This window comes from Mustela putorius, unplaced genomic scaffold (genome assembly GCF_011764305.1).
Source record: "Mustela putorius furo isolate JIRA1106 unplaced genomic scaffold, ASM1176430v1.1 tig00000275_pilon_pilon_pilon, whole genome shotgun sequence".
Taxonomy (NCBI): Eukaryota; Metazoa; Chordata; class Mammalia; order Carnivora; family Mustelidae; genus Mustela; species Mustela putorius.
This window is the reverse complement of record NW_025421341.1, coordinates 3,656,931-3,681,449: the sequence shown is the minus strand read 5'-3', so window position 1 is coordinate 3,681,449 and position 24,519 is coordinate 3,656,931. Positions and strand designations below refer to the sequence as shown.

At 40.3% G+C, this 24,519-nt stretch overlaps 3 protein-coding genes across 3 annotated transcripts in view; 1 reads left to right on the top strand and 2 right to left on the bottom strand.

The window, feature by feature from the left end:
• The window catches only part of HSPE1 (heat shock protein family E (Hsp10) member 1), a 43,157-nt gene extending 31,456 nt beyond the window's left edge, over positions 1 to 11,701 (bottom strand). The window contains exons 1-4 of the mRNA XM_004772168.3: positions 11,556 to 11,701; positions 10,794 to 10,958; positions 9,563 to 9,652; positions 9,149 to 9,316 (exon numbers count right to left, since the gene is read on the bottom strand). Coding sequence (XP_004772225.1) covers positions 9,266 to 9,316; positions 9,563 to 9,652; positions 10,794 to 10,958; positions 11,556 to 11,558 — 309 coding nt within the window. The 5' untranslated portion in view covers positions 11,559 to 11,701 and the 3' untranslated portion in view covers positions 9,149 to 9,265. Of the gene's footprint in view, positions 9,317 to 9,562; positions 9,653 to 10,793; positions 10,959 to 11,555 lie in introns of the transcript that reaches the window.
• Positions 11,702 to 12,083: 382 nt separating this feature from the next.
• On the top strand, positions 12,084 to 22,186 carry HSPD1 (heat shock protein family D (Hsp60) member 1). The gene is made up of 12 exons (XM_004772169.3): positions 12,084 to 12,214; positions 13,137 to 13,312; positions 14,525 to 14,777; positions 16,329 to 16,411; positions 16,953 to 17,048; positions 17,645 to 17,738; positions 18,003 to 18,171; positions 19,524 to 19,623; positions 20,185 to 20,430; positions 20,813 to 20,987; positions 21,288 to 21,466; positions 21,561 to 22,186. Exons 2-12 carry the CDS (start codon positions 13,139 to 13,141, stop codon positions 21,711 to 21,713), a joined length of 1,722 nt encoding a protein of 573 aa, XP_004772226.1. The 5' UTR covers positions 12,084 to 12,214; positions 13,137 to 13,138; the 3' UTR covers positions 21,714 to 22,186.
• The window catches only part of COQ10B (coenzyme Q10B), a 37,945-nt gene continuing 26,081 nt past the window's right edge, over positions 12,656 to 24,519 (bottom strand). The window contains exon 5 of the mRNA XM_045078518.1: positions 12,656 to 13,070. Coding sequence (XP_044934453.1) covers positions 12,792 to 13,070 — 279 coding nt within the window. The 3' untranslated portion in view covers positions 12,656 to 12,791. The remainder of the gene's footprint in view (positions 13,071 to 24,519) is intronic.

Here is a 24,519-nt window from a genome sequence, read left to right as displayed (position 1 = left end):
AAAAGTAAATATTCCTGGGATACCTGGCTGGCTCAGCTGGTAGAGTATGTGACTTGTGATCTTGAGGTGGTGAGTTCAAACCCCACATTGGGTGTAGAGAGTACTTAAAAATAAAAGCTTAAAAAAAGTAAATATTCCTTGACTTTTTTTTTTTAAGATTTTATTTATTTATTTGACAAAGATCACAAGTAGGCAGAGAGGCAGGCAGAGAGAGAGAGAGTGGAGGAAGCAGGCTCCCTGCTGAGCAGAGAGCCCAATGTGGGGCTTGATCCCAGGACCCTGGGATCATGACCCGAGCCAAAGGCAGAGCTTTAACCCACTGGGCCACCCAGGTGCCCCAATATTCCTTGACTTTTATTAAAGTTTTAGAAGAAAATATTTTACAAATCCAAAATATCACAAATAATTTCAAAAATATCTATCTTATATGAAATTCTCTTTGTGGAAGGTTAAAATCCAAGTAAAATAGTGAATGCCCATTGTGTGAAGGGCAATAAGCAAATGCTGAGAAACATAAATAAGATGTATAAGCTCCTTTCCTCAGAGAGTTTAAAAATGAATGGGGAAGGGTGATATATAGATTACTATATTTTACTATACTACATAACAAAATGTCAGGGCACCCTGGGTCACTCAGTCAGTTGAGTGTCTGACTCTTGATCTTAGCTCAGGTCTTGATCTCATGGTCATGAGTTCAAGCCCTGCGTTGGGATCCATACAGGGTGTGGAACCTAGCTGAAAAAAAAAAAAAGGCAGCAAAATGTCTTAAATCTCTTGTTGTCCATTCCCCTTCCCAAGTGTTCTTTGCAAACATACTTTTATCTTGCTCAGTATCCATCTCTCCTCATGTGACCAGGGAAAGGTAAACCCATCTCTAGTTGAGGTTTGAGTCCCTATTGTCCTAAGCCAAGGTTTGGTTAAATGGTAAGCATCTGACTCCGTTTAGCCTAAAGAGGTATAAAAGTATATCTGATGGAGGCCTTTGGAAAGGTTTGGGGGAAGAGATAGGGTTAGGAGAAATGTTTTCTTGTTCTTGAGGAGATATCAAAAGAGATGTTTCTTTTTTTCTGCCCATGAACTTTGCCAAGTTCCTTAACTGCCTTAACCATATTGGCTTGAAGGGAGCCAACCTAAGAGCAAAACTGACACACTATGAATGATGCATGAAGTAGTGAAAATGTGGCTTAAAGTATGGGTAGCATTTCTATGTGGAGATGCAGACTTCATCCCAGGCCAAGCAAAGTTGAGGCAGCAGGGAAGTATGGGGAGGTATGTTCATAGTTGAACAGACTGAATAATGAACAACATATTTAAAAGATTTCAAACTTAGACAACTTTGACTACACTACAGATGAGAAGATACCGAAGTCCCATGGCACTTCACTTTTCTCTAGAATTCTAGAGCATTTGACCAAATCAGTGATTATAGTAAGCAGCTGCCAAAATGGGTCCCAGTGATTATTATATCCTGGTATGTACACTTTTTTAAAAATTACTATTATTTTTTAGAAATCTCTATACTCATTGTGGGGCTCAAACTCATGACCCTGGGACCAAGAGTTGCATGCTCTTCCAACTGAACCAGGCAGGTGCCTCATTTCCTGTTTTCAATAGGGCACCTGATGTCTTTCATGAAGTTAGCAGCACTTTCTGTCTTTATTTTCTCAATGACACTAATCCCTATCTAAAATTGTGCTGGGTACCTGGCTGATTCAGTTGGTAGAGCATATGGCTCTGGATCTTGGAGTTTTGAGAGTGAGCCCCATATTGAGGGTAGAGTTTACTTAATAAATAAAAGTATGTTATTAATTTAGTTGTTCACTTCTCCCTCCCCAATTTTATTCATTCCTGTTTCTCCAACAGTGCCTGGCACATATTAAAAAAAAAAAAAATTAATGACTTAAAGGGAACAAACTGGCCTTTCTGAATTGACACTCAAGTCAGGTAAGTAAGTACCCACTGATGCTTTTGCAAGTCAAGTCATGACTTGACTTTGCAAGTCAAGTCTAAATGCTACTGAAAGACCATTTTGCAAGACTTGGGCTAAATTTTAGCATGTCTTAAAGAACTAGGCTTAATCTGTAAGAGGGAAGGGGGTTGGTTGGATCCATTCCTTATGTTTTATAACAAGAAAATCTCCAGATAAAGCTAAGACTGAAATAATATATATATATATATTTTTTTTTTTTTAAGATTTTATTTATTTATTTGACAGAGAGAAATCACAAGTAGATGGGAGAGGCAAGCAGAGAGAGAGAGAGAGGGAAGCAGGCTCCCTGCCGAACAGAGAGCCCGATGTGGGACTCGATCCCAGGACGCTGAGATCATGACCTGAGCCGAAGGCAGCGGTTTAACCCACTGAGCCACCGAGGCGCCCCAAGACTGAAATAAAATTTAAAAAAAAAAAAAAACAAACCTATAGAAACCATGGAAGAACCTTTAAATATTGGAGAAGACTTTTCAGTTTGACTAATACCCAGAAGCCATAAATGGAAAATACTTATTTAGCTATACTAAAGTGACTTCCTGCAAGTTCAAAGCATAAACAGAATCAAAGCCAAAATGATAAACTAGAGGGAAAAACTTATCACAAAGAACCAATTTCCATAATAAAGATATCACACAAATCTTAAAAGGCCAATTGTCCAACAGAAAGACAGGTAAAGGATATTCACAGTCAATAAGAATAGTCAGCAGTAAAGAAACAGAAGTGACTGTCAAACACAAGATGCTCACCTATTCATAATGATAAAAGTAGAATTGTTTGGGGCGCCTGGTTGGCTCAGTGGGTTAAAGCCTCTGCCTTCAGCTCAGGTCATGGTCTTAGGGTCCTGGGATGGAGCCCCACATCGGGCTCTCTGCTCGGCAGGGAGTCTGCTTCCTCCCTTCTCTCTGCCTGCCTCTCTGCCTACTTGTGATCTGTCAAATAAATAAATAAAATCTTTTAAAAAAAAAGAAGAATGGCAACATAAAACCTTTATAACATCTTCTATCATTGAGGCTGGGAAGATATCAGTCTCATACATTGCTGTTAGGATTATTAATTGATAGAACTTCTAGGAAGGGCAACTTGGAGATATGCGTGTGTATATACACATATGACTAAAATCCACATACCTTTTGACATAGTGATTAATCTTATAGTTGCTCATGGGCAAAGTAATTTATACAAAAATTTTATTCACTGCAGAAGTATTTCTAATTTAAATAAGACTAGAATTTAAATATTCAACAGTGGAGAATGCTTAAATTATGATTCACCCATATAATAGGACATTATACAGCTATAATGAAAAATTTAAATTTTTTTTTTTTTTTGACAGAGATCACAGGTAGGCAGAGAGGCAGACAGAGAGAGAGAGAGGAAGGGAAGCAGGCTCCCTGCCAAGCAGAGAGCCCGATGCAGGGCTTGATCCCAGGACCCTGGATCATGACCTGAGCCAAAGGCCGAGGCTTTAACCCACTGAGCCACCCAGGCGCCCCTATAATGAAAAATTTAAAAAGCTCTAGTTCTTTATAGAGTCATTCCAAAGACTATTATAAAAAAAAAAAAAAAAGGTGTCAAATGGTATGTATGGAATGTTATTTTTTGAAAAAGAAAAAATGAATTATTCACATACATGAGACACACATGTATACATGCCCTAGCACACACGCATGCGCAGGCACATACACACACAATGTATACATAAGATACCACTGAAAATATAAAATGTAACACGAGTTGCCTCTGAGGATGGAACTGTATGGATGGGGGATAGGGTAGGGAAGGATATTTTTAGTGTATATCTCTTTAGTGTATATCTTTTATTTTTTTTAGATTTTATTTATTTGAAAGTGAAAGTGAGAAAGACCACAAAGGGAGAGGGAGAAGCAGACTCGCCGCTGAGTGGAGAGCCCAATGCTGGGCTTGATCCCAGAACCCTAGGATCGTGACCAAAGCAGAAGGCAGATGCTTAACGGACTGAGCCACCTAGATGCCACAGTGTATATCCTTGTGAATTTTTAACTATGTGAATGCTACCCATTTTTAAAAAATTTATTTATTTGACAGAGATCACAAGTAGGCAGAGAGGCAGGCAGAAAGAGGGGGGAACTCTTTCTGCAGAGCAGAGAGCTCCATGCCAGGCTCGATCCCAGGACTCTGAGATCATGACCTGAGCCAAAGGCAGAAGCTTAACCTACTGAGCCACCCAGGCGCCCCCCCCCCCATTTTAAAATAAAACCAAAGTTTAAGAAACAAAATAACAGGCCTGACTCAAAATGTTAAGGGATATCTAGTCTCCTCCTTTTACAATTAATTCTTAAACTAAGAGGTGATTTGTCCATGTCGAGCTTGGATTTGACTGGGCTTTCTCTAGAAGGATGCATAAGGGTAAAGGAAACTATATAAATACTCTTCACAGAAATAAAAGTTCAAAACTCCATTTTGGTGTGGGTGCAGAGAAAACTAACAACATGCTGGAAGAGGCATGACTTGGTGTCACTCTGGAGAGCAATCTGATAGTCTTTACCAAGGTTAAAAATGTTCACAAATAGGTAAGTGCATGGGAAGACTTACCTTATCAGATATCAAACTTACATATAAGTTTATATTTATATTGAATACAATGTGGTAGAATAGAGAAATCAATGGAACAAGGCTATAAAACCCACAAATAGACTTATTTAAAAATTTAATGTACAATAAAGGAGATTCCTCAAATTTCAAGGTGGGGGAGTGACGGTGGGTGAAATGGATAATCTAACAGGGTTGACACAAGCTAACTGTTGGTCAAATAAAAGTCAGACACATAAACCATATAGTAAATAAATTATGGATTAATTACTTACATGTTCAAAATTTTAAAAACCACTAGAAATGAAATTTGACTAGCTAAAAATTAAAAATGCACATCAAATTAGGACAAATATGACAAGCTAGTATCTCTAATATATAAAACCTTATGACCCATATTGGTTGGTGGTAATGCAAAATGGTGCAGCCACTACGGAACACAGTACATAGGTTCCTCAAAAAACCACGAACAGAGGGGCACTTGGCCAGCTCAGTCGGTGGAGCGTGCGACTCTTGATCTTGGGGTTGTGACTTAGAGCCCTGTGGTGGGTGCAGAAATTACTCAAAAAATATAAAATCTTGGGGCGCCTGGGTGGCTCAGTGAGTTAAAGCCTCTGCCTTTAGCTCAGGTCATGTTCCCAGGGTCCTGGGATTGAGCCCCGAATTGGCCTCTCTGCTCAGCAGGGAGCCTGCTTCCTCCTCTCTCTTTTTGCCTGCCTCTCTCCTACTTGTGATCTCTGTCAAATAAATAATCTTTTAAAAAAATATATATATATATATAAAATCTTTTTAAAAAATTTAAAATGGGACCACCAAAGTGCTTTTTAAGATCTTATTGCGGGGAGGGGCAGAGGGAGAGGCAGCCTCTTCACTAAGCAGAGAGCCTGGTGCAGGGTTTGATCCCAAGACCCTGGATCACAGCCTGAGCCGAATGCAGCTGCTTAATCAACTGAGCCACCCAGGCACCCCAGAAACTACCATAGGTCTATCAAGCAATCCCACTTCCGCATATTTATCCAAAAGAACTGAAATCAGAATCACTAAAAGGTATTAGCCCTTCCATGTTAATTGCAGCACTATTCACAAAAGCTAAAGATGTAGAAACAACCTAAATGCCTACATACTAGAAGAATGGATAAAAGAAACGTGGTATATACATTCAGCTTTAAACAAGGAAATACTGCAATATGTGACGTGAATGAACTTTGAGGACATTATAAATGAAATAGCCAAACATAGGATAAATATTGCAATAATCCGCTTACGAGTTATCTAAAATAGTCACTGATAGAAGCAGAGTAGAATGGTAGTTGCCAAGCACTAGGAAGGGGGGGAAATGGGGAGCTGCTAATCAAGACATAATGTTCCAGATAAGCAAGATGCAAAGTTCTAAAGACATGCTGTACAACACTGTGCCTATAATGAACAACATTATTGTACACTTAAAAATCTGTTGAGGATAAATCTCATGGTATGTTTTTATCATAATAAATAAAAATGAAAATCTTATGATGCCAACTTTTTAGATAAAAAATTTTGTAAAGCATACTTTCTGGACAATAAGAGGGAAAGCCACGTTATCAGTAATACTCAGACAACACAATAGCTTCCTGGTAATTTTATTCTCAATTTCTCCAACTTTCGGTGTCAAATAGTTTACGACACACTTTTTTAAAGATGTTAATCATTGAGAAAGAGATCGCACTTGAGGTGGGAAGAGGGGTTCAGCGCGAATCTCAGACTGCATGCCACGCGTGGAGCCCAAACACAGCCTTGAGATCATGATTCGAGCCCTCAGTTAAGTGGACACTTAACTGAGCCCCCCACACACCCCTTAAGGCACACTTTAAGTCAGACAAACCTGAGTTCAATCCCAAATTATAACTTAAAAGTGGTGTCACCTTGAGCAAGTTATTCACCTACAAGGCAAGGACTATCTGCCTCCCAGAATTGCTATGATTACATGTAATTAAACAAGGTTATATATTAAATGCCTAGACCAGTGCACGGCAAATGCTCAAAAATGGTAGTATAATCACAAAAATTCCAGTCGGAATTTTACCTCCGTTATTTTTCTGTTGACCAAAAAGATAAAGGACAGCATAGTGTTGTGAAAATTGTGGTTGCATACCCTCAGCACCCTGAGTATTGGTCTACGTTTCTCATGCCAAAATTCTTTTCCTTACTCATTCCCAATATAATCTCCTAATCTAAAATTATTTTAAGATTTTATTTGTCAGTGAGAGAGCAAGAGTGTGAGCCTAACAAGCAGGGAGAGGGAGAAGCAGGCTCCCTGCTGAGCAAGCAGCACAATGTGGGACTCAATCCCAGGACCCCACGATCGTGACCTGAGCCAAAGGCAGATGCTTAACCAACTGAGCCACCCAGGTGACTCTAAAATTACTTCTTTAGCAATTTTTCTAGGCAAGCATTATGGGACTACTTCTATGGTACAAAAAAAAAAGTTCCCCCATCCTTCTAATTTAGATTATAAATGGAGTCCTGAAATTTTAAATATACCAAGGATACACCAAAGTTTGGAAACTATTGCCTAAGATCTCAAAACTCATTTGCTTGGGTGTTTGAAAAACAAAAATTGGGGAACATGGCCTCTGCACTGGTTGCCTAACTACAATTTACCAGCCACAGAGCCTTGAAGAAGTTTCCTCATCTGTACTCAGTCTTCTCATTGGTAAAACAGGGAAATCCATGCTTGACAAGGTTGTAAAGAGCAAAGCTGATTAGCTGTGCTTCAGGGACAACAGGCAACTGATGACCCACTAGAGTGCTGTAAATCGAGCTTTTCATCAGAATTCTCCTAACTGAGGATGACAAAGATTAAGCTTTAGTATGCCAAATGGCACTAACACATACATTAATGCAGATACACATACTTTAACTGATATGGACATGACCAAAAGTTGAGACTTATTCTGTGCAATTTACAATTTTTTTTAAAGAGTTATCATTTGAGGGCCCCTGGGTGGCTCAGTGGGTTAAGCCACTGCATTCGGCTCAGGTCATGATCTCAGGGTCCTGGGATCGAGTCCCACATCGGGCTCTCTGCTTGGCAGGGAGCCTGCTTCCCTTCCTCCTCTCTCTCTGCCTGCCTCTCTGCCTACTTGTGATCTCTGTCAAATAAATAAATAAATAAAATCTTAAAAAAAAAATATCATTTGAGAGAGCACAAGCAGGGGGAGCAGCAGGAGAGGGAGAAGCAGCCTCCTTGTTGAACAGGGAGCCTGATGTGGGGGCTCAATCCCAAGACCCTGGGATCAATGACCTGAGCCAAGGGCTCAGACGCTTAGACAGAACCACCCAGGTGCCCAACCATTAACAATTTCACTTAGATTTCAATTCCACAAGACAAATACAGGTCACACTCTAAAAGACATGATCAGGCTCATTTTTAGGTAACCAAAATTAGAAAATTTGACCAAGAATAGCTGGTCTGAAAGGCAAAGTCTAGGGGTTTATAATTAAGTCTATAGGACTGTTTGGGTTCAAATTCTCCCCCTAGCTGCTATAGCTAAGTTAAGGTAGTTGTCCAGGTCTAACTCCATTCCTATTTGTTAAATTCAACAAATTACAAACTAGATACCAATTATTACCACTCAGGTGCTGCCCACACCTGATCTCAGTGGTTATCAACCATGATTGAAATGTCTATTGGGTGCTTAAAATTCTCTGACAAAGCAACCACAGATGAGGTTTTGGACAGGAGTATCTGGAGGTAGACTGCCAAATCCCAGCTTTGCCCCTTCCTGAGTGTGTGTGATTATTACTCAATCTGCTTGAGTGTTTTACCTTTCTCATCTGCAAGAGAACTACCGTACCTTAGAGGGTTGTTCAAAGATTAAGAGAAGCCATGCACACCAAGTACCCACAACAGTAGCCAGTGGACAGAAAATGCTCCTGAGGTGTTGGCTGTAATCACCATCATGCGGCACCAGGCACGTAAAAGGCATCCAACCAATGGCAGCTGTTAATCCAGCCATGGATTTTTGCAAAGTAAATTATGTAGTAATACCAAGTATTAAAAAACTAGACAACCTCACCAAGTTTTTCTAAATACTTACAACACAAGGTATTTAACTCTAGCTCCATAAATAAAAAACTGAACTTCAATGTAAGCTTGTTATAGATGAAGTTAAAATACTGCTTCTTTGTGGGGCTTGAAAGGTTGGGTGAGGGTGGTTGGATTATGGACATTGGAGAGGGTATGTGCTATGATGAGTACTGTGAAGTCTGTATGCCTGATGATTCAGACCTGTATCCCTGGGGCAAATACTACATTATGTGTTAAAAGCAATAATTTTTTAATAAGTACTGCTTTAAAAATGTAACTAAGTAGAATCCCATGGCTTTGTATCAGCATCAAAATCTTTAAAATAAATTCAGTGTGAAGACTGGAAAGCCTGTTTCCCAGAATTCTCTGCAGGTTACTTAAAAACATAAAATAAAAAACACTGGGGAACCCTAAAACCAGTTTAAATCACCAAATAAAGATTAACCACTCATTTATCCATTTTTATTTGCTAATGTTTTTATCAGTACACTAAAACTAAATTTTAGAGACACTGGATATTATTAGTTTGGATACTATTAGTTTATTATAAAAGAGACATGAAAATTATTTACATGATGAAAGATTTCACAACTTCACTGGAATGGGCAGCTTCACTTCATGCCATTTTAATAATGATTTCAGTCCACATACTTTCCAAGAATGTCACCATCTCTAAATAAGAAATAATCCTGCAAATAGAGAAACCATTAGTTAAGAAAACTAATCACAAATATTTAACTTTTAAAGCAAGTATTTATCTATTTATTTGACAGAAAAAGAGCACAAGAAGGAAGAGCCGCAAAAGGTACAAAGGAGCCTGATGTGGGACTCGATCCCAGGCCCCTGGGATCATGACACGAGCCCAAAGCAGCTGCTTAACCAACCCAGCCATCCAGGCACCCCACAAATATTTAAGAAATAATAAATTTACACACCTTGTCATCTAGAACTACTTTGGTGCCTCCATATTCTGGGAGAAGAACTTTATCTCCAACTTTCACACTAACTGGTTGAATCTCTCCACCCTTAAAAAAAAAAGGATATTTATCGGTAAAACATCTAATTTGCGAAGATTTATACCTTTTATTAACTAAATATGCTTATTCAAATCAACTGTTAAAAAAAGATTTGGGACCAAATGATATGATTTACGATATAATCACAGTTCTTCGCTCAAAAATATCACTGCAGGATTACACTTTAAAAATGCACACACAGAAGCTTAAACTAAAACCTGATTTTAGAGTAAAGTTCAGAGTTAAAATGGCAACGTTAACTAAAGCTAACTTTTTATTGTTAAATATTAACACAACCTCCAGAGTACGTGAAATAAATAAGTTCTAAAAACCAGATACAGTGGTCATGTTTAACTTCTTCTATTACATACAAATCCAACAGGTATTTCCAGAATTTGGAACATATACTTCTACCATGATTCCATCTCCTTTAGGTCAAAGTGCAGATTTAAGGAGACTGCAGCATAGTGCCCCCTCCTCAGAGCCTTCCTATTCCCGACTCCAGGTTCCCTCCTTGCTAGAACTTTCTTACAAGCAACTGTAACAATGCAATTAATGTTATTGCAATTAATGCAATGCAAATTAATTAATTTGACCCCAAAGGCACTTATTGGGTATTCAGGCTGACTTTGACATCTGAGGTTTAATCAATTAATTGGAGGAGAATGCCTGTAAGACTAGGTCTGATCTGTTCCTTGTTCAGAAGTATATAAACTAAGGCCAAAAATGGTTAAAAGATTAGGGCAATTAATAGTGTTAGAGATTAGATCTAGAATTTAAATTTCCTCTCAACTCATAAAAGTACCCATGGATCATCCTTAAGTATTACTTTTTGTTTTATCAAAAGTTTAGAATTTGAAGAGAATGTTGGTCAAACTAGACTATCAAAGGGTTATTAATTTTTAATACTCTGCAACTCTCCACCACACAAAATAAGCAACTTCATTCGAAAGTCATTTTCCTTTAAGAGGGAGAGGAGACGTGCCTGGATTATAGAATGATCCTGAAAATAACATAAAGCTGTTTAAAAGACTAGTTTTTTATTTTTTTAAAAAGAATTTATTTTAACAGACTACTTTTAATAATCACCAAGGATTTCTTTCTTCACCTCCACCTCACATAAAAATAGTTCCACGTTAGCCCCATTTACCTTTCCTTTAGAGCCGGATCCAACAGCTACTACTGTTGCTTGCAACACTTTTCCTTGAGATTTTTCTGGAAGCATGATTCCGCCTTTGGTTACAGTTTCAGCTGCACTCCTTTCAACTAAAACTCGGTCAAAGAGGGGAAGAAACTTTCTAAACGCCTGTCCTGCCTGTAGGAAGAGAAATGTTAAATCTGAAATAAAAGCAGTTACATGTTTACCTTCTAACCGTCACACATCAAAAAGCACGTGTGGCTTTCCAAATCAACGCCAAAACTCAGATTATTCGTGCAAGAAAGCCATCTGAATATTTTGTTCTGCATTCTGCGTTTAATTTCCCATTCCGTATGTTAGGGGTCATTGTTGCTCCTCTGGTCAGCAATCAAACGAGCGTTACGGGCAACCTTAGTTTATTTCAAGGTCAAGTATTTTTCCTTCCTCAGATTTCCCTGGGAAAGTTCAACAAAAATAGTCAACCCCTGCGCCTGAAGCCGCGCTTTTCAAGGTATTACATACCCACAAAGGCCTCGCAGGAGACTCGTGTGTCCCGCGGCGCGTGCGTTCGGGTCCCCGCCCCCAGGCCCCCAGGCGGGCCGGGGACACGCGTGCAGAGCCCTTGGCTGAGAGAAGGGTCGGTGGGCCCCGGCCTCTCCAGGGTTCCTGCAGGCGCGGGTCACTCAGGGACCCGCACCCCTCCCGCTACGCCCAAACAGAAACGTCGGGCCATCTCTGCGCCTCTCCCCGGGCTCCAGCCCACGCGGGACTCACCATGACTCCGGCCGCCGCAGTCCGTACTCCGCTCTAGAGCTGCCGCCGCTGCAAGGAGACGCGCAGTCCGACCCGGCGCCCACGTGAACGTGAGAAAAGGCCGCGCAGCGCGCACGCGCGCTCGCTCCCGCCCCCCGCTCCTCCCCGCAGAAGAGGGCGGCCGCTCCAGCGCGCGCGGCGATTCGTCCCCAGGTCTGCGCGCCGGCCACTGACGCGAGGACGGGGAAGCGGAAGAACAGAGGAGTTCTTTCTAGGCTTTTCTAGGCCGCCTGCCGAGGTGAAAGTACTAGCTCCTCGCCCCTCTCCCGGAAATGACGCGCCTTGAACCTTGACCCACAGAGCGCGCCGCGCTTCCCGGAAAGTTCTGGAACCGAGTGCGGCCCGGGAACTAGCCTAAGCCGGCCGGAGCAGGCTGCGCCCGCGGGCCCGGCGCTGCTCGGGTAGGCGGGGGCGGAGCTAGCGCGTGGCCCGTGCCGATTGCGGGGCCCCGGCCGACGGGAAGGGGTGGGAGCCGCCCGCACACGCGGTGCGGCGGGGCGGGGGGAAAAGCGGCGGAGGGAGGGGACACGGGCTCTTTGCCGTGCGCGCGGTGCACTCTGTCCCTCACTCGTCTCCGACGGCCTGCCTCACCGTGCGCACGCTCCGCCGCTGCCCCGCAGGTACACGGCCGGCCCGCGCCGCCGCTGCGGGCGCCCGGGACCCCCGAGCCGGCCCTCTCCCCCGCTGTGGTCCCCCGCTGACTGGGTCGGCGGGCGAGAGCCAGGGCTTTTCCCCGGCGCCGCAGGCCCGGAGCGCCGGGCCAGGCCTCACGGGTCCATGTCGGTGCCCATCACGTGCGGCGTGGATTGCTCGCCGGGGCAGGGCGCAGGAGGGAGGGCTTGCCCGGGACTCCGTGTGCAGTCGGGGGAGTGTATTCCCGTGGGCTTTCCGTGGCAACCCTGTCCTGGTCGACTGCAGGGCGCCGGGGAGGGTGGTCGCAGCCGCCTTTGGCCCCCCGGACAGCTCTCCACTCTTGACCTTGCTGAGGGCGTCCTAAAGGAAAGACACGTGGGGCCGGGCGGCGTGGGCCGGGCCGGAGCCCCCAGCATCGCGGCCCTGCGGGCTGCTCTGATACAGTAACCTGAGTAGATACAGGAAGATACATCTCGCTGAGCAGATTTTTGCACCGTCAGGAACGTTTTTTCTCCCTTGGTCGCTCTAGTTGGTAGCCCACCCCTTTGCTGCAGACTTGGTTTTTCAGGAGGACATTTGGAGTGGATTTGCTCTCAAGGCTATTTTAGCGCTGAAAGAGTAACTCGTTTGTAGCGGCCGGGGTAGGTGGCCTTGGGCAATGCGATGGTGTGCTTTGTGCTGGTGGTGCTCTAGGGTAGGCGCGGGGACGGCCTCACGTGGGGACTTACGCAGGTAGTTGGGTGTTCTGAACCTAGTTTCCGTGGCCCGGGAGCAGTGACTGGCAGAGGTCAATCCAACTTCTAACGTTTCTTGTTCTGTTGTGGCGTATAGATGCCATGTTTGCTGTAATACACAGAGGTACTGCTAGTATTGATGTACTGCTAATCTGATTGTTTCCCCCTTCCACAGAAATGCTTCGATTACCCGCAGTCCTTCGCCAAATTAGGCCAGTGTCCAGAGCACTGGCTCCTCATCTCACTCGGGCCTATGCCAAAGATGTAAAATTTGGTGCAGATGCCCGAGCCTTAATGCTTCAAGGTGTAGACCTTTTAGCCGACGCTGTAGCCGTTACAATGGGGCCAAAGGTATTGATGTTTTTTATTCTGTTGTAATTTATAGTATTGAGTTAAGGAGTAATATTTTAATGGTATCAGATAATCACACCAAGCTAATGAATAGTAAGTACTTCCGTATCCACTGTTGAGAAACCCCAATATACGCATAAGAGTTCCCAGTTACTGCTTAAACTTTTTCTTTTACTTAGATACAGTGGTCTTAAAACTTAAACTGTTTCTTTAAAATTTGCGGAACTTTCTTTCCTATAATGTATGATGTAACTGAGTAGTAACTCATAGATGAAAGAGGATTGGCAAATAGGCAAGCGAGATGAAGTCTACCTTCCAAGTTTTAGATTTTTTTCCCAGTAGTTCATACCATTGACGGAAGTATGTATTTTATCTCCTGTCGTACTTCAAGTATGTGCTTGTAGGTGCTAGTTTTACTTAATGTTTTTCTGTTGTCCATTCTATTCCAAAGCACATTTAAAAATTTCTGTTCCAAAGCACATTTACTATTTTAAGTCTCATATTTAACACGGAGAGGTTAGTGAGTGAGGGGTAACAAATAATTTGAGAAGGCCTTTGAGGGTGGTGCACAAGTAAAGTGATGATGGATTTCAGATTGACAGCTCCAATATCAAAGTGTTTTATATATATATAGTATATATAAAATGTATATAAAAATATGGCATGCCTCATAAGTAGCAGCTTTGGTTCAAATACAGAAGCTGCCAATGCTGTTTGCACCATAACGGAGATTTAACATGGAAGCAGCCCTCCGTGGAAGAGTGACTTACACTTCGCTTACTGTTAGTATTTTAAAGCCAGTTTTAAAGTAAATTTTCACATTACTATCAAAGGTAGCAGGCAGTGGACAAAACTTAACAATAAATTATGTGAAGAATTTCTCAAATTTCATTATAACCTACTAGGTTGTTTTGGTATATCTTGTTTGGGTTGGAGGGGTGTTGGTGTTGTCTTTAATAGATGACATCTCTTAGTTTCTAGGATTTTTATCTTTCATAAAATCTCATGCAGTAAACGCTTAGCAACAGAAGGGTCATTTTGTCTGTAAGCATTTTGTCTGAATTTGCTTTTGAGACTGATGCTGCAGATCTGATAAAAGTGACAATTTGTGTTGAAGTAATTATCCTATTATTCAAAAACTGCTTGTGTTTTCAGCCAATTAGCACTTAAAGTATGTGTTCTGTCACATTTTTTGTTGTTCTCTAATTATAGGGAAGAACCGTGATTATTGAACAGAGTTGGGGAAGTCCCAAAGTAACAAAAGATGGTGTGACCGTAGCAAAGTCAATTGACTTAAAAGATAAATACAAAAATATTGGCGCTAAACTTGTTCAAGATGTCGCCAATAACACAAATGAAGAGGCTGGGGACGGCACCACTACTGCTACAGTCTTGGCACGCTCTATTGCCAAGGAAGGCTTCGAGAAGATTAGCAAAGGTGCTAATCCTGTGGAAATCAGGAGAGGTAGGAAAGTCTTTTCATTGTCACCAGAGTGTTTTGAAGTATCTTAAAAAGTTGATTCTTGTTTCTCCTCTCTCAAAAAATAAAAATCTGAGTTTTCCTAAAGCAAATAGTGACTGGATTCTTGGTTTATGTGGTATGTGCTATGCTAGGTGTTAAGGAGGAAAACAGGACTAAGACATTACTTGTCCTTCTCTCCCGTGTTTTGTGCTCGCGAACCCCCTTCCTGCAGCACATAAGGAAAGTTTATTGGAAGATACAGCATGTACTGTGGACCTTGAAAATAGTAAACTTTTGGGAATTAGTGTAGGGAGAGATGATACACTTTCGATATTTTACAAAGTAGGGCTAAACTAAGTCATCCAGGATGTCAATTTTTTTTACTATATATGTAAAAGCAGGTGTTTCGTTTGTTTTTTGCTTGTTTTTACCTCTTAGGAGCACATGGTACATCACTGTCTTCATTCTGTTTCTTATTTCTGGCTTTGGGGAACTAGGCCACAATTTAAAGATCTGCTCTTCAACATGAGCTTCATAGTCCTGTCACTGCTGTTTTCTAGCTGAGTATTAGAACTTGGTTTTTCTGTCTTGAAAGTGTAATTGCTACTTATTTCTAGGGCATATTATTGTCCAAAAGAAGACTTGAGAGTAAGAGGGGATGCTAGTAACAGTTTTGTCAGAATTGGCATCCCAGCACACCGATGTGTCAGCATTCCGTTTATTTCTGTATTGGAGGTCCAAATGAATGTGTTACATTTAAAGCAGTTTCAGGGGTGCCTGGGTGGCTCAGTCAGTTAAGTGTCCAACTTTTGATTTCAGCTCAAGTCTTGATCTCAGGATCATGAGATCAAGCCCCCCTCTGGGCTCTGTGCTGGGCTTTGAGCCTGCTTAAAATTCTTGCTCTCCTTCTCCCATCTGCCCCCGACCCCTCCCCACCCTGCGCTCTCTCCCTTTCTCTCCAAGTCTGATTGTAAATAACGGACAGGTATTAACTGAGGTTATTAAGATTACTTCTCCAAGAAAATGATTGTTACTAGACGCCTTTCTTTGGATTTTTTTGAAGTTAACATTTCTCAAAGAAGAAAGAGCTAGCACTAACCCCAGCTGAACAAAATTGGGTTCCCTTAAATCCATGTTGTGATGCTGTTTACTGCTGAAACAAATACACTGCTTATAATTAGATATTAAATGAGGGCATTTCGGGTAATTTAAAAAACCTGTAGGGGTATAACTGTCATTAAATTGAGAGAAGTGTTGGGTGACCCTGTTGCAAACATACAACATGATTGGATTGGGAATAGTTTACACAGAATGAGTTAAATGATGAGATTCTTGAAATTACACACTGTTCTTTTTCCTTAGTTCAGTTTTCAAAATAATTTTGGCCTGTGAGTTTGTATTGATCTATGAAGGTTCCTGTTTCAGTGCATGCCATGAGGAAAAGTGCTGGCACAGAAGTTTTGTATAGGCTATTAACACATTAAAACGTTTAACATGAATTGAAATTTTTACATTAGAAAGTAAGTATTATAATGGCATTTATTCTTGAATCAGGTGTGATGTTAGCTGTTGATGCCGTAATTGCTGAACTTAAGAAGCAGTCTAAACCCGTGACAACCCCTGAAGAAATTGCTCAGGTAAGGATTTTTCATATTTTATGATAATTTCATAATCATGTATCAGTGTCAGAATAATGGTACCAACCAGTCACTAACCTTGAAAGCATTTCTTAACTGCTACAGAACATTTGAAAATAATTCAGTGACCATTACTAGAGTCTCAGTGGGCTGCCACTTTAGTTCCACATGGCTGTGAGTAAAACTCGTTTCTATGGAAAATATTCTTTGGCCAGTTGTCAAAAAGTGCATAATTTTTTGTCATGTTAGAATTTTGCCACTTTTTCGGGGGTGGGGGAAGCCTGCCTTTTATAAAAAGAATAGTTGTATGTTTATTTCATACCTTTTAACAACAGTGTAGCCAAGTGATGAATTTAAAAATAATTGAAAACCGGATCAAGGCTTGGTTAGAGCTATTAGACCGGATCATTGTTGACCATACTTTCCTCCCTGCCCCATGCCTCACCGCATCGCTTTGGAAGTTACTAGGAAAGGGAGGGGAGCTGATTGAGGACGCTGGCCTTAACCTTTTTAACTTGGAAGAGTAACTTGATTGTTTTAGGTTGCTACCATTTCTGCAAATGGAGACAAAGAAATTGGCAACATCATTTCCGATGCAATGAAAAAGGTTGGAAGAAAGGGTGTCATCACAGTAAAGGCAAGTGTTTTTAATGATAGCTTGGAAAGATTGTCTTACGATCAAAACAGTTTTCAAATACAAAAATTGAAACTATGTGTTTCATATATTTGAGTCCTTTATACATAGTGTTAGCATTTTTGTACATTAGAGTAGTTACTGAGTTCTATATGAATTTTTAGCCTTTGCTATCAGGAATGAATTTGTTCTAACTTAAATGATACTGTCTTCTAGATGTAAAAATTCAAATACGCATTTTGAAAATTTTTGAAGAATTGGAGTTGATGCTGTATGGCATTGGCATACTTTTTTTTTTTTTTTTAATAAAGAATTTATTTATTTATTTGACAGACAGAGATCACAAGTAGGCAGGGAGGCAGGCAGAGAGGAGGAAGCAGGCTCCCCGCAGAGCAGAGAGCCCGATGTGGGGCTCGATCCCAGGACCTGAGATCATGACCCGAGCCGAAGGCAGCGGCTTAACCCACTGAGCCACCCAGGCGCCCCTGGCATTGGCATACTTAATGCTTGTGATCAGTGGGGTGTCTTAATCTGACCTATCATTACAATTTTTTGTGCTTCCTTATGAAGTTCATAAAACGAATTGATTTTTTTTATAGGATGGAAAAACACTAAATGATGAATTAGAAATTATTGAAGGCATGAAGTTTGATCGAGGTTACATTTCTCCATACTTTATTAATACCTCAAAAGGTAAGTCAGTAAACGAAATTTTAAAAACATAGCTTGTGTGTGTCAGACTGTAAGCATTTACCAGGTCATACTTATAAGAAAATAAATATATACGTATTCCAAAAGTTACGGTAAATAAGAAATGAAAGGAAAAGCATGAATTCATTAGTCACTTGAAATGTACTGAAACTATGGTTTTTAGGATTTTCATTTAAAAAAACTACAGCTGTTTTCAGAATATTGTTAGCTTTTTAAGTTGGTTTGAAAGGTTCTTTGTTTTTGCAGGTCAGAAATGTGAATTCCAGGATGCCTATGTTCTATTGAGTGAAAAGAAAATTTCTAGTGTCCAGTCCATTGTACCTGCTCTTGAAATTGCCAATGCTCACCGTAAGCCCTTGGTCATAATTGCTGAAGATGTTGATGGAGAAGCTCTGAGTACACTCGTTTTGAATAGGTAATAAGCCATGGTATTTGGTTTACATTTCCAAGTGAAAGGCAACTTTTTTGATGTTTGAAATCTCCATTATGTACCCCCACATTGAACCACTTGTGTTAGTATCTAGCATTGTTTGTAATACAGGTGTGGTTCATGAACTCTAGATCCCATTATAATGGTTTGTTCTTTTTGAATGGGTCTGTTTGAAAGTCCTTAGAATTTTGTGCAGGTTTTTCATAAAATAGTCTAAGTTTGTATGTCATGTCTCTATTTTTATTATAAATGTTTACAGTTGTTTTGAAGAAATGACTGTTTATGGAAAAATATTTTCACAATTCTAATTTTGCATAGGAGGAAGTAAAGTATTTTTCAAATTTTAGATCAAAGTGTATTATCACTGTGTTATATAATCTTTTAAGGTTTTAATTAATGTTCAAATAGAGGAATTGACACATAACCTAAGATAAATTGAGGTCTATTCATTTAATTTAAAAATCTGTAATGTATTTTTTTTTTTAAGATTTTATTTATTTGACAAAGATCACAAGTAGGCAGAGAGGCAGGCAGAGGTGGGGGTTAGGAAGGCTCCCTGCTGAGCAGAGATCCCGATGGGGGGTCCACCCAGGGATCATGACCTGAGCAGAAGGCAGAGGCTTTAACCCATTGAGCCACCCAGGCGCCCCTGTAATGTATTAATTCTGACTTTAAGACAGGTAGGTAATGCTGTAAACAGAGTTTTAGGGTGTTATTGGGGTGCCTACCTGGCTCAGAAGAGTATAGTCATTCCAGTAGTAACTTGATTTAATACTATGTAGAACCCATAGGATAGGGGTAAATGCTCATTTGATCCCCAAATTTAGTAATTAGTAACTGTTCTGATTTTCTCAGTCTATTAAAATTGTTATCACTGTGTTTAACTTAAAAGTTTTTTGTTTATATTAACATTTTTGTTCCTGGGTTGTTTAACGGGAACGTAACCGACAATTTGTGAAGAAGGTAACTGGATATTGGCAAATACGGATGAATGGAAAGTTGCTCTTTCTTGGCTTTATGTGACCAAAAGTTATTAGAAAGCAAAGCATGGTTTCCAGGGGCGCCTGGCTGACTTCAGTATGTGTCTGCCTTCGGCTCACATCATAGTCCTGGGGTCCTGGGATTGACCCGTGCATTGGGCTCCCTGCTCAGCAGGGAGCCTGCTTTTCCCTCTCTCTCTGTGTCCCCCCAACTTCATGCGCGCTCTCTCTCTCTCAGTAAATGAATAAAATCTTTTTTTTAAATGTGGTTTTCTAAGTAATTGTAGTATTTAAAACTTAAGAACTAGACCAACATTTTTATTAAATTTAAGTCTCATTATTAACTGTTTTTAACAGGCTAAAAGTTGGTCTTCAGGTTGTGGCAGTCAAAGCTCCAGGTTTTGGTGACAATAGAAAGAACCAGCTTAAAGACATGGCTATTGCTACTGGTGGTGCAGTAAGTAAAATATATGTGACCTTGGTTTACTGAATGTTTTATACTTCCAGGCCTAAAATTTATAGGTAGAGTTTATTGTTTTCCACAGGGAGATATTACTGTCTGAACTATTTACTTTGTGTTTCTCTTGGATATCTGCGAGGTGAAGGTTGGATTAAAGAGTACTAAGGTGCCTTCTCTAACTTGCCATGAGTCTTGCCCAAGAATAGAGTTGTTTGACCACTCTGTTTTTAAGAAAACAGTAGAAAAGATATAGGACTTAGAAGATTTTAAGATCTAAGGTCTAGACCCAGTTCCACCAAAAGTGACCTTGGAGAAGTTTGAGTTTATTCTTTCTCAAATGAAGCTGATTATATTGAGGATTAAGTGAGAGGTGGAAGTACAGTGAAAACTTGATCAAGGCTTATTTGGACTAGGAATTGTCTTTATCTCACATTTCAGAAAAATACAGTATTACAAGATGGTTCTCTCACCAGAACACTAGCATGATGTATTGTTGATAAATTTGGTATAATGAAAGACTAACCTGCAACTGATTCATTTTTAAATGTTTTTGTGTAGGTTTTTGGGGAAGAAGGATTGACTCTAAATCTCGAAGATGTTCAGCCTCACGACTTAGGAAAAGTTGGAGAGGTCATTGTGACCAAAGATGATGCCATGCTCTTAAAAGGAAAAGGTGACAAGGCTCAAATTGAAAAACGTATTCAAGAAATCATTGAGCAGTTAGATATTACAACTAGCGAATATGAAAAGGAAAAGCTGAATGAACGTTTGGCAAAACTCTCAGATGGCGTAGCTGTGTTGAAGGTAAGATTGATTGCTGTAAATGAGCTTCTTGGGTTCTGGGCCCAAGAATCATCTTGTTTCTGTGGTATTCCCTGATAGTGCCTTGTAACCAACATGTTTTGGGAAATGGAGATAGTATATACTCTTCTTCCTTAAAACCAGAATTGAATCTTAAGAAGTATTGTTGTGGAAAAGGTGTTCTGTTAATGATCACTTTGGTAGTGGACTCATGTGGGACACTGCACTCACCCTATTAGCTGTTTAATCATGCAGTCGTTTTTAAACAAATAGGCAGCCTTTATTACATACCTTTTTAAAATAAACCGAGTGCTGTTTAGTGACTTGCCAGTTAGCATCTTGAATGGGAGAAGCCCATACTAACTGGGATTCTTTTCATCTTTAGGTTGGTGGGACGAGTGATGTTGAAGTGAATGAAAAGAAAGATAGAGTTACAGATGCGCTCAATGCTACACGAGCTGCCGTTGAAGAAGGCATTGTTCTAGGAGGGGGTTGTGCCCTGCTTCGGTGCATTCCAGCCTTGGATTCATTAACTCCAACTAACGAAGATCAAAAAATTGGTAAAATTGCCTTACGAATGAGTTGATTTGCAGCCTCACTTTAGTCTAGTAGAATGTTGTTGCTGCCCATTAAATAGAACAATAAATAACAAAGCAGTTTCCCGAATGACAAAGATAGAAGAGCACTGATAATCAGATAATATGTGAAAGATCCAGTCGTCACATCTTTTGAGGGGAATGATTTAAACTGTGAAATTTCCCAGTGGGGGTTTTCCTTTATCAGTAGTCTCACAAATAGAATTGTGTTGTAATTTTTACAAAAGAATGAAACTAAATTTGCTAAAATTTGTTGATCTTCAGGTATAGAAATTATTAAGAGAACACTCAAAATTCCTGCAATGACCATTGCTAAGAATGCAGGTGTTGAAGGATCATTGATAGTTGAGAAAATTATGCAGAGTTCCCCAGAAGTTGGTTATGATGCTATGCTTGGAGATTTTGTGAATATGGTGGAAAAAGGAATCATTGATCCAACAAAGGTAAATAGTTGACCATTTTCTAAAAATTCAAGAAGTCTTGTTCATTTTTTACTAAGAAAAAAAGGTAATTATTTTATCAAAACTTTTTTCTTAGGTTGTAAGAACTGCTTTATTGGATGCTGCTGGAGTGGCCTCTCTGTTAACTACAGCAGAAGTTGTAGTCACCGAAATTCCTAAAGAAGAGAAGGACCCAGCGATGGGTGGAATGGGCGGAATGGGAGGGGGTATGGGAGGCGGCATGTTCTGAGTCCTAGGATAGTGCTTTATCATTATGAATGAACTGTGAGAGGAAGCCCACGCTGTGCTCCTCACCCATAACTTCAGAGAAGTCAGTTGAAGGAAATGACTGAAGAAAAGGCTGGCTGATGTTTAAGAAAATCACTATAACCATCAGTTACTGGTTTCAGTTGACAACATATAATGGTTTACTGTTGTCATTGTCCATGCCTACAGATAATTTATTTTGTATTTTTGAATAAAAAGACATTTGTACATTCCTGATAACTGAGTGCAAGAGCCATGTACCAATGTACTGCTTTCAACTTAAATCACTGAGGCATTTTTACTACTATTCTGTTAAAATCAGGATTTTAGTGTTTGCCATCACCAGATGAAAAGTTAAGCAGCCTTTCTGTGGAGAGTAAGAATAATTGTGTACAAAGTAGAGAAATATCCAATTATGTGACAACCTTTGTGTAATAAAAATTTGTTTAAAGTTAATTGTGTTAGCTTTTCCATGATGTAGAAGTTCAGAGAAATGAAAGCCAATAGAGGAGGGGTAGGTTTTGGTACAAGCGTGTAAAAAAGTGTTCCGCCTGCAGAGTTCTGCTATTTCTTTGCTAAAGACAGTTACATTACCACAAAGATAACAGAAGATTTTAAAGGTGACAACTCATTCCTGTGGAGACAGTATTTTATGTTGAGGTCTCGTCATAAAGGGGCGATTTGTCATTTCTTGTGGAGGTAAAAAGGTACATCAAAGCCATGGCATAATAAGAAATAGATTCCTGGGGCACCTGGCTGGCTCAGTCGGAAGAACATAGAACTCTCCATCTTGGGTTTGTGAGTTTCAGCCCCCAATCGTGTATAGAGATTACAAGGGGAAAAAAATGGATTTGTTAGGTGAGAAGAAGGGCAGGGTTCATATTGTAGGCGTGTACTTCTGTGGAAAAGAGAGCTGTGCCATTCAAGCATAATGAGTAGTGGGGAAAGGCATCCTTCCATGATAGGCTCAGCCTGGTGTCTTCACCTTTATTAAGAATTTAAACCACATTTCTGGCTCAGTGCACTTGGTCTTGATTAGAGAAATGGAAACAGAACGGAAATATGGCTTGTTTTTATTATAGTACCTGGTGTGTGCATGTTGGGGGCAGAATGATTCACAAGACAGTTGCTTTCTAAGCTTACATTATAAATGGAAGGCATAAGATCTTGTGAAATGATATACAAGTTCTTGCTTTCACCTGTGCCAAAAGACCTAGTCTGCTCCTCAGTTTGGCCTTGGGGTGGCTGCCTAGACACAGGTATAAGCTAGGCATTGAGGCAAGTGCTCTTGTGTACAAAGCTTGGACAGAACTAGAAGGAAAAAATGTCCATCACAGATCAAAAGGCAAAGTCACTTGAAATCACACCTAAAATTATCTGTCCTTTGCTTGGATTAGAAACAATGACAAGAGATTAAAGAGGACTAAATAAAAGGCATTTTAAGTGAACAAAACATGCTTAGAATGTAGTTTGGCTACAGAAGTAGCAAAAGACAAACCAGTATCAAATCTTAGAAGGTTTATTTAGTTAATTATCTTACAGGCCAAGCTAGGTGATGGGAAGAAAAGGTATGAGATGAAAAACTGGACTTCAAAAGATTATTAGAGCATGACCAGCCTAAAGAGATGAGCAGAAGAAAAGAATCAGTGCTTGTCACTACATACTAGAATTAACTCTAAATCTTGGATTAGGGACTCCTTACTAAATCTATACTACCCTTACTGTAAATAGGCTGTGAAAGGTTAAGTAGCTTATACAAAGTCGCAGATAATTAAGTGGTAGACATCAGATTTGAACCTGGGTTTGAAGAGCTTACACTCTTAAACCAAAGAGCCAGCCTGGAATGAATCCTTAAGCCAGGATCTAGGCAATTACAAAACCCTTTGAAAGCTGTAACCAGAGAAATCATTTAATCGAGAAATTATATTTTCCCACTGTAACTAACCTTACAGAATACCAATTAGGCTAGGCATTATTTCTGCGCCCCCCCCCCATATTTCTCTAGGACAAGAAAAAAACAGAAAAGACTTTCCAGATTCTGCCATTTCAGAGTGAGTGAAAAGCCCGACTCACCTAATCACTACACAGTGAAACCCACTAGTCAGTATGCCCTACCTTAATGCCAATAAGCTTTTTAGTCCCTTCTTTTCAAATAATACCACCATCAGACAAGCCTATACATGAAGGTGGAATAGCAAAAACCAGAAGGGATCTAAGGGGAAACTTAAAAATCTAATAACTTAAAAATAAGATATTGTTGCCATAAACCAAGCAAGCCCTAATAAAAAGGAACAATTAGAAAACATTCTTGGAAATTAAAACTATGGCCAATATAAAGTTAACAGAATGGCTGGAGAAATAGAATTGAGGAATTTAAAAAGCAGAATAAACATGGACAGTCAAATATCTTAATCACTTAGGAATGCCCGATAGACCCAGAGAATATGGAGAGGAGGAAATTAACAAATAATTCAAATTCCTCACAAGGGGCCCAGCACAATTAATTAGGACAAGGCAACAGGGCAGATGAGCATGCAATTTCAGACTACCCAGGATAAAGAGTCGATTTTAAAAGCTTCCAGAGAGGGGCGCCTGGGTAGCTCAGTTGTCAAGGGCCTGCCTTTGGTCCTGGAATCGAGCCCTGCATTGAGCTCCCTGCTCCGTGGAAAGCCTGTTTCTACCTCTCCCACTCCTCTGTTTGTGTTCCCTTTCTTGCTGTGTCTGTCAAATAAATAAGTAAAATCTTAAAAAAAAAAAAGAGCTTCCAGAGACCAAAAAAATGGATCCTA

Bases quoted from the DNA above. Each gene is read 5' to 3' on its own strand.
- HSPD1 (XM_004772169.3), top strand. From the start codon at position 13,139: ATGCTTCGATTACCCGCAGTCCTTCGCCAAATTAGGCCAGTGTCCAGA. The intron at 19,624-20,184 runs GTAAGTAAAATA...GTTTTTGTGTAG, and splicing joins CTATTGCTACTGGTGGTGCA to GTTTTTGGGGAAGAAGGATT. The intron at 20,988-21,287 runs GTAAAATTGCCT...GTTGATCTTCAG, and splicing joins TAACGAAGATCAAAAAATTG to GTATAGAAATTATTAAGAGA.